General features: G+C 33.1%; 1 protein-coding gene across 7 annotated transcripts; it reads left to right on the top strand.

Moving 5' to 3' along the window:
- The first annotated feature begins 271 nt into the window (after positions 1-271).
- Positions 272-4,303, top strand: LOC101217980. Of its 7 annotated transcripts, none has more exons than XM_011659550.2 (11): positions 272-810; positions 973-1,083; positions 1,348-1,458; positions 1,545-1,661; positions 1,807-2,343; positions 2,430-2,758; positions 2,847-2,946; positions 3,063-3,122; positions 3,217-3,300; positions 3,425-3,541; positions 3,679-4,303. In XM_011659550.2, exons 2-11 carry the CDS (start codon positions 1,027-1,029, stop codon positions 3,982-3,984), a joined length of 1,818 nt encoding a protein of 605 aa, XP_011657852.1. In that variant the 5' UTR covers positions 272-810; positions 973-1,026; the 3' UTR covers positions 3,985-4,303. The 7 variants fall into 7 exon arrangements, with proteins under 7 accessions (XP_011657852.1, XP_031743653.1, XP_031743654.1 ...); XM_031887794.1 differs by having other exon boundaries at positions 275-433; XM_011659549.2 differs by having other exon boundaries at positions 275-810; positions 1,345-1,458.
- Positions 4,304-9,775: the final 5,472 nt, after the last annotated feature.

Genomic DNA, 9,775 nt, shown 5'->3' with positions numbered 1-9,775 from the left:
ATTTAGATACAAGACAGACTATGATACGATAATTATAAAGGATTAAGAAATGGAATGTGATGTAATCTAAACTAAACTTTGATAACCAATTATTAAAAAATTGATTAACAGACTAAAAGTATTTGAGTTTTAACCTTTAATAAAGATGAGTTTTTATTTATTTATATATATATAGAAATGGGAGCGTAAGTAAGAAAGGGTTAAATGCAAAACAGATTCTCTCTCTCCTCTGCTTTGAGATACCAAAAGCACTTCGGACAATCCCTCCTTTGTCACTCACTGTGCTTCCGACAATTCCATCTCTCTCTCTCTCTCTCTTTCATTGGTACAAAAAAAGCTTATATATATATGTACACACCAAAAGAAAAAAAGATGCTTCCCTCTGCAACAATTGCTAGGCTCTAAAGCAAAAAAGAGAGTCTCTAAGTTTTGTGTAATGCCATAGCCATAGCCACTCTCTCTTTCTCTCTCTCAATCTCTCTCTCCCTCTCTCTCTCTCTCTCTTCTTTTGCTTATTACTTACTTCTGGACTAATATATTCTGAAACCCATGTTATACTTTACACCATTTTGCTTTTTAATTCAAGATTTGGGTTTTGCCCAATTGTTTATTCTTGTGATTTTCATTTGGGTTTTGTGTTTTGTTATCTCTCTGCAATCCCTCTTCTTGGAAGGCGCTTTTTCAGCTCCAAACCTCGTCGTTTTGTATATCTTCTTCTGCCGGGCCTTTTACTGCTTTCTCCTTTCACAATCTTCGAGATTCAAACACACTCACCCATTGCTTTTTTAAAACGCATACTATTTTTTGCAGGTGATTTTCGATTTTTGGGTCCTCTGCTTTTGAGTTTCCCGCTCTATGTTTTTGTACAAAAACACTCTCTCTTTTGGGTTTCTATTTGTTTTGATCCATTGCGGCAATTCGGCTTTCTTCTTCTTCTTTTTATTATTATTTTCAATTTTTTTTTTTTGGTAGTGGGCATAGTGATTTTTGGTGGAATTCATTCTCTTTTCGCATCAAAAGTAAAAGATGAATGCCAGAGTCCGCGGCAGCATTCAAACCGTCAAAGCTCTTAATCATGACAAGGTGAATATAGTTTGTTTCTTTTTCTTTTTCTTTCACCTTTTTTATTGAAACGTCTTATTGTACCACTTTAGATTGCTTTACTCCCTCCATTTCGATTTATTTGGTTTTAGCCTTTCACTTGATTATATTTTTTCCCATCAAATTTCCTCTGCAATGATTTTGGTATTCACACGACAGATATGATTGTAATTCTTGTTCTTTCTGTTATACATTATGTTCATAAACTTTTGTGACTGTGTTTCCTTTGTTGAATTTGGATAGAAGGTGAAGAAATTAGATAGCGGAAGGAGCAAGACGATGGGTAATGACAAACCTGGGACTATCATAAATCGGCGCAAATTAAACAGAGAGAGAAAAATAGCATTGTTACAAGATGTAATTATGTCCTTCTCCAACTGCCATTTTAGGGAAATTGCCTGTTTTGAACATGTTTGATGGTTATGCAATTTTGAAATTTGCAGGTTGATAAGCTGAAGAAGAAGCTCAGACATGAAGAAAATGTTCACAAGGCATTAGAAAGAGCTTTTACTAGACCTTTAGGAGCTCTCCCTCGTCTTCCTCCATATCTTCCTCCTTATGTTAGTAAAACTTGCAAATTCCATATATTACATCCCTTTTCTCTCTTTTTCATTCTTTTTTCCAGTTCTTCATAGAAAGAATGGAAAAGGGTTGGGCTGAAGCACTTCAATTTTGAAAATTTATTTTTCCTACACCTTGTTGCAGATACTAGAACTTCTTGCTGAAGTAGCTGTTTTGGAGGAAGAGGTTGTTAGACTAGAAGAACAGGTTGTGAATTTTAGACAAGGATTATATCAGGAAGCTGTGTATGTTTCATCCTCCTCTAGGAATTCAGATATTTCCACAGACACAATGGAACCTATCTCAACAAGAATCGCGAAGCATCGGAGAACGAAGTCGTATTGCCAAAATGAGTTCAATTCTGCAAACTCAATAGCCAGGCTGCAGCCTTCACTGGCCAGATGTTCTTCGAGTCGAAAGTTATTGTCGAACGACACTTTCTTTGATCGTAATGGTAACGGTTCTAACAGGTTTGCCAATGGGAAACATGTTCCCGGGAAATCAAGCTCCTTTTTATTTCTTCCAGAAGATGGACTGGGAAAAGAGAATCAATCATATGCAAATACTGTAAAAAATAAGCCATCTCCTGAAAAGAAAGTTGATAGAATTATAAGCCCATTGAAGAAGTCTCCTCTAAAACAAGAATTTTTGGAGAAGAACTCAAGTCCTATGAAGTCTCAGGTTTTTGCTTGATACCATATCGAATTTATCATTATCACCACCTTAATAAATTTCAAATTACTCATTATTTCCTTTTAATTTTCCAGCTGGAGTTTCGATTGGAACGAGAAAGAGCAAAGGACAATTCATCTAATTTGTCTGATGATACAGAGGCTAGTAGCTCACCAAACAAAATTTCTGAAGACATTGTGAAGTGTTTATCATCCATTTTCATAAGACTGAGTTCATCAAAAGACAAAGCAACGGACTCATCAGATACATCAAGTGGACCTGCGGAATTGCAAGATCCTTACGATGCTTGTTCAGATTTCAAACCTAGAAACATTGGTCCCTACAGACATCTCTGTGCAATTGAAGCTAGTTCCGTAGATCTCGATCGATCAACTAATGCAGTTTTTCTAATTCATAGGCTAAAGTAAGTTCTCAGGATGCCTCATCTTATTCTTGGCTGAAATTTTTGTTGATTATTTTATCTTAATGGCGCAATTCATTTTACTCCACAGAAACTTGTTCCGGAGACTCGCCTCGGTGAACTTGGCAGGTCTTAACCATCAGGAGAAGCTAGCTTTCTGGATCAACACCTACAATTCCTGCATGATGAACGTGAGTTACTAACGAACAATTTTATGTCAGGAGGATGGCAATATTAAAATCTTCACTAACTTGTTAATTAGAGGCCTAAATCAAGAAACTGAGGTACCTGAATTTTGTGACTTTAGGCATTTTTAGAGCAGGGGATACCTGAGACTCATGAAAGAGTTGTAACATTGATGCAAAAGGTAAAATCAGAATGCCATCTTCTTTGAATTTGCTATCTGCCTGATCATCAAACGTTCATTACATTTAAGCTGGAAACTTTTCTTCTCCTGATAGGCAACAATTATTGTGGGAGGGCACCTTCTAAATGCAATAACAATTGAGCATTTCATCTTGAGACTTCCTTATCACCTGAAGTTCGTAAGTCTATCCTTTCTAACTCCATTGAACTTTGTGACATCCAGATTTCCCAAATTTCTACTGGTTTCAAATCTTATAAAGTCCAATGCTAAATACTTGCTGCATTTTTGTCTATAAACTTCAGACCTGCCCAAAAGCAGTAAAGAACGACGAGATGAGAGCACGCAGTGTGTTTGGATTGGAATATTCCGAACCCTTGATTACGTTTGCACTCTGTTGTGGAAGCTGGTCGTCTCCCGCCGTAAGTATGCTAAATTTGCATATGGTAGTTAGATAAAACATTGTACATCTTAGTATAACTCTGCTAACAACTTTGGTTGATAGTAAGTTTGATTTAAATGAAACTTCTACTAATCAACGGGTTGTTGCGAAATGAAGGTGAGAGTGTATTCAGGATGTAAAGTTGAAGAGGAGTTAGAAGTAGCCAAGAGGGAATATTTACAGGCAGCAGTTGGGATTTCAAAGACAAACAACAAGTTGATGATTCCAAAGGTTTTGGATTGGTATTTACTTGACTTTGCAAAGGATTTGGAATCAATGTTGGATTGGATTTGCTTACAACTTCCAAATGAACTAAGAATTGAAGCAGTTAAATGCCTTGAGAGGAAAGGAAGAGAGCCTCTCTCACAACTAGTGCAAGTTATGCCATATAATTTCAGCTTCAGAATGCTCTTACACAGATGAATTGATTAACTTTTTCATCTTATTTATTGATTGATTTATTTATTCATTTGGTTCGTGCTTTTTCAATCCTCCAATTCTCAATGTTCTCTGAATGTTGAATGTGCTGCTGAGCTTATACTAAACATAGAAGACAGTTATGTTATAGAATCAATACACAAAGCATAGCTGTAAACTTGGGGATTTTGGGCAGTTTCTAGTTTTTAATTAACTTTTTTTTTTTTTGTTATGATTTTGTATTGATAATGGGAATTAGTAGAATAAAACTTGGTTCTGGGGAATAAATTTAAACATTGGTTAATGTAACTCATTTTGTTTTGAATTTCTAGCTTTTGGTAAGTTGTTTTTCTGTACAGAAGAGTTGATGCAGTGCTAGACTATGTTTGCTTTATAAGATACTTTGACAACATTAACCAAATTTAAAACATAAGAGAATTAAAAAAGAAAAAAAACGTATTTTTTTGTTTATTTTTTTATAATGAATACACGAACAAAAACATGCTAGTAGAACAAGAATATGTCTCAGGACGAATTGAATCTAAAATATATATTACATCTTGTGAGGGCGTATCTCATCTAAAGATTACATGTCTTTTGTTTTTTAAATTTGTCCAACACAAATCATTTATATAAACTTTACCGATTTCTCAAGTTTAAAAAACAAAGTTAAAGGTTAAAACACCGAAAAATACAGATGTCCCATTCCATCTATGTTGATTACCACTGCACTAAATAAAGTCAAATTTCTTACAAAAAAAAAAAAAAAAGATCAACATAAAAGTTAACTGCAAGTACTAATAAATTCCTTTAATTGTTAAATAAAAATAAAAATAACTTACCCATTTGTGTTGAGCTTACCAACAAAAACTTGACCTTGAAATTGATAAGTTGTATCAATTCACCTCAAAATTTTAATTTCATTAGCATAGATCCCAAAACCTATATAGTATAACAATTTATACTCTTTAAGTTTAAAACTCTGGAACTCAATAATTTCTAACCATATCAAATTTTGTATAAATTTAATTCGGCTATCTTGCAAAAACATGTTTGAACAAAAATGTTGCTCTAATGTCATTTTTCTTTAAAATATGTGATGATTGTAGTACATATTTACCTCCTTTTCTCTTTGTGTACCTCAACCAGTGGTCATCCCAAACAAGAAGATACGTAAATTTTTAACAAAATTGTCATTTTGATTAGAAAATTACTATAGGAAAATCAAACAGTGGATCTTTTAAAACAACATGATTGAATTTAAAATGGATCCAGATTGTGATAGAAGCACTATGGGCCCTTATTGTTGGTACGGAAATTCAGTTCGAATTCAAAGCAATGTTTCATGTGGTGTGGGCTTCCATTTACATTTCCACTGGGCCAAGCCCACTCACATCCTTTTGGAAAATTAAAAAAAAAAAAGACTGGCAAATCAAATGTTAAATTAATACATTACGGTGATCATTTCTTGAAAATGTGAGCAGATATATACTTTTAGATAATCAATAGAACTACACAATAATTAAATGCAAAATTTAATCCAAAAATTAAATTTGTGGTAAACAAAGGAATAATCAATTGAAGCAATTAGTACATATATTTATCCTCCGTTTTACACTCATTCCAAATTCTCAAGAATCAATATATATCTTTTTTCAGATTCTCACAATGACAGGAACGGGGTTCAATAATTGACACTCTTCAGTATTTCTTTCCCAAATGACTTTTGTTGTGAATATCCGTTTTAAGATATTTTGGAACACTCTCCTTCAATCTATTCTTCATACCAAAAAGATACTCCAATAAAATAGTACAGATTTTTGCAAAATTCGGAGAAAAAGAAAAAAAAAATACATCAACATTTCAGATGATAACAAAGTTATAGATTCAGAACTTTAATATTAAGAAAGAAATAAAAAATCTAAGATCAAATCGTAGATATGAATTTAAGTTAAAAAGATGACTCACATGAAGTTAACTAAAGATTACTTTTTGTTTTCCTTTGTTGAATTTAGGATGGGTTTAATTAAAATCGGGAGTGTGTTTTTGGTGACATTTGGCCTATTTGTTTGATTATTTATGTGTGGGTGATGTAAGGGAGTGAGGGTGTGCGGCAGAGAGGGCACCGCTAAGGGCGACTGTCCCAATTTGGGCACAGTTTGTTTGGGATTGTGGAAATGGATTTTAAGTTAGAGGGCATGGCGGTGGAGATCCCCTCATCCCCGCCCCGCCCATGTGACTGCATTTAAGATCTTTTCCTTTTTGGGCATTTTAAATGAAGAGGTAGCCAGGCCAATAGTTAAATATATTATTGGGTTATTATTTTGTTATCTCAATTTGGGGAATGGGTTTGTCCTTCTATCACTAATTCTATAATAATTGCATCTCCACACTATCTATTCTTTCTGACTCATCTCTACCAATATATGTATATATATAATGTATGTGTACTATATTTTCTATGTATATACTTATTTACGTTGAATAGAATTTGTTGAAAATGACTACACAACTTTCTTTCTCTCTCCATTGTCTTTCCTATTATCTGCATATCAAACCTAACTTGTCGCCACCCTATCATTAGTTTATTTTTTATTTTTTTTGCCTTTTTTAACTGCGCCTCATCTATTTTGAATTTATAAATAATATAATTTTCTCTTTGTTAATGCATGTCCACAAATCCTAGAAAAATGTAATTTAGTTAATCTCTACTCAGAATTTTGTTTGTTTGTAGTTGAACAATGAAAATTATGCATATTCAATAAGGTGGGAGATCTTTTTCTAAAAGAAAAGAAAAGTAAAACTAGAAAGTGGGAATAAATGAAAAGAAAATAAATGAGACTGGTTGGTTTGGAATCAATTCAATTCCTTTTCATTCTTTTTCTCATTTGATATTTTTTCTTGGGGGGTAAATGAGAAAATTAAAGTGGGTGATCAAAGGAGGAAAAATAGGATTATGGGAATGAGGTGTGAGGGGGAGAGGAGGGGTGGTTACTAGTTAGGGGGTGGTGGGTGGTAGTGAGGAGAAGAGAATAAAACTTTAGAAGACAAAGAATCCAATGTTATAATTCAAAGTGGGAATTGAAGTGGTCAACTAGGAGGGGACGATGTTAAAGAGAGAAAAAAAAAAGTGGGACAAACATTATTATTAGAAATTTTAGAGGGAGGAAATTGAAGGTTCCAAAAAGAGAGTGATATCACTTTAGGGACTTTTTTCTTTGGGGGTATTTAATGGTCCCCTAACCTTTTGTTTCTTTTTCCCTTCCATGATTGAAATCAAATCCCATCTTCCACTATCTTTCCTTTCCCCCTCTCCAATATATCTCTATCCATTCAATTCCAATCTAGCTGGAGTTCTTATCAACTTCCTCTCTCTTAAAACGATATTATTTCTCCAATCATAAACATCTTATTTAATATGATTGGTATGATGTATCTCTTTTCCTTTATATTCCTATACATATTATTGCATAATGTAACATATAATATAATTCACTAAATGCTACCCAAAAAAAAAAAAAAGTGTCATTATTAATTCGAAGTTTTAGTTTGCAAATGAATCAACTGTTCTCTTGGAGTACTGCACCAATGGGTGTAACTAATATAATGTGTGTTGTCTGTGTATAAACAGAAAGTGGGGATAAAGGAAATAGGTGGGAGAAGAGAAATATATAATAATGTTAAAAGAATGATAAGGAAGAGGGAAGTAGGTAGATTATTTAATTTAATTGTAGTTGGAAATTAATTAGAGAAGTGAAATGCATTAAAAAGCGTGTAAAAGGAGAGACGGATGCAAAGTGTGAGAAGTAATGGTTGGTACCAAATCTGGTTCCTCTGTTCTGTCTATTTTTAGAATCTTTTTCTAATTATACATTCTCTCTTTCTTCTATATTCGGAAATTTTGACCATCTTCCCTCTCCTCCACTTTCCATCTTTATCCCTCTCACTTCAACACACTCTTTCTACTTCCTTTTTTTCCCTCAAAAAAATACTAATAAATTTTACTACTACTTTAAACTAAATCCATGCTCAATTAAAGCCTAAATGAATTATTCAACAAATTAACTTAACACTTAAAGAAGAAGAAAAGAAAAGTAACATGGACTCTCTTTCTCCTAACACATGCTCTGTCACACTATTTGTATATATATCTTACACAAAATTTTCACAGCTGTCTTTAGGTTTAGGGTTAGGTTTGGGTTAGAGTTGTTTATTTTGGAGATACTCAAGGTTGGGTGAAGGGATGTATTATTTAAGCTAGATAGGTTTAAATTGAAGATCAAGAAGGCAAGGTTTAAATTGAAGATCAAGAAGGCAAACATTGACCTGAAGAAGTAATAGTTTGAGTAGGCTTTACTGGAAAAGATGACCGGCCCCCACTTGTTTTGATGGTATTGTTATTGCTATAAACTATAAAGGTTAGTAGCCCCATGCATTCCCCTCTTTTATGTGTTTGTGTGGTGCTCATATGGTGTTGTTATCATATTGATCTTTATTTCGTTAGATAATAAACATCCAGAGTGAAACCTCATGAATTCTTATGAAAGCCCTAAAAATCGTATATGTACTTCATAGGACTCAACCAGAAAACATTCAACGAATCATGGTTAGAAAATATAACTAACTTAAATCACTGTGTACTCCTTGAAAGGAAGGCAAATTTGTGATCCCTCAAAATATGGGTGGGATTTGATATTTTCAAAGTACAATAGTTGGAGAAATGGAGACCAACAAAAGACTGAGTTACGGATATTTGTGAAAAGGAACATTGAGGAGTACTTCCAATCACGGTTAGAAAGGTACCATAATGAATCCAATGGATATATATATATATATATATGTTTGTGTAACAATGGAGAATAGATATATGTGATTTTGAGAAAATAATTACACACTCAAGTTGTTGAATGCTTCAAATTTGCCCCAAATACAATTATTACATCTCATAAATGCATTACACAATATTCATAATTTGATTGAAATATAAACCATAGGAGAACTCAAGGAGTCCAAAAGAATTTTATATTACTGATTAGAAATGGAATGAAAGGTAGGAATGGGAGAGGTGTTGGTAAGAATGGAGGCCACGTTGAGGGTGTAGTCAGTAGCCACGTGGAACAATTATTGATCGATCAAAGCACTGCCCTTTGTGTCAGCAGCGCCCGCAGGATTCACAACCCAATAATCAGATCATTCAATGCCCCTGCCCCCTGCCCCTGCCCCCTTCTTTTTTTAAATAAAATTTTAATTTATATATTTTTATTGATTTTTTAAGATATTTTTTTTATTAAATTGCAAATTTATACTTTATAACCCATTCATATTGATTAACCTACAATTTTCTTTAACAACTTTATTCATTTAAACATTTTTCATAAATATTGTTTAACATGCCAAAATCTTAGACAATCAATAATGTATCTATATCTATATATATACATATATAAATGTTCTTACAAAATCAAATTGTTATTGATCTTAATTTAATTTGTTTTTTCTTGCGCAGGTATAAAGTGAGTTTTTTGAATGGTTATAAACTTTTGTTGAGAAATCTTTGGATCCTTATTCCTCTATCTATTCCTAGCAACACAAGGTTGGCTTGGAAAGAAAATTATAAAGGTCAGAATTTATGATACACTCACACTGGTCAGATTTGAGGATAAGCAAGAGTGTAGGTTTAGAATATGGAAGTGTTTTAATTTCTTTTTTTAAAAAGGCCAAAGTATTTAATAATCACTTAAGATAATTTTTAAACGGTAGTTCAAACATTTTTTTTTAATCAAAAGAGTTAAAAGAA

The sequence above is a fragment of the Cucumis sativus genome, chromosome 6, assembly GCF_000004075.3.
Source record: "Cucumis sativus cultivar 9930 chromosome 6, Cucumber_9930_V3, whole genome shotgun sequence".
Taxonomy (NCBI): domain Eukaryota; kingdom Viridiplantae; phylum Streptophyta; class Magnoliopsida; order Cucurbitales; family Cucurbitaceae; genus Cucumis; species Cucumis sativus.
The sequence above is the reverse complement of the archived record's forward strand: the minus strand, read 5'-3'. Positions and strand labels throughout refer to the sequence as shown.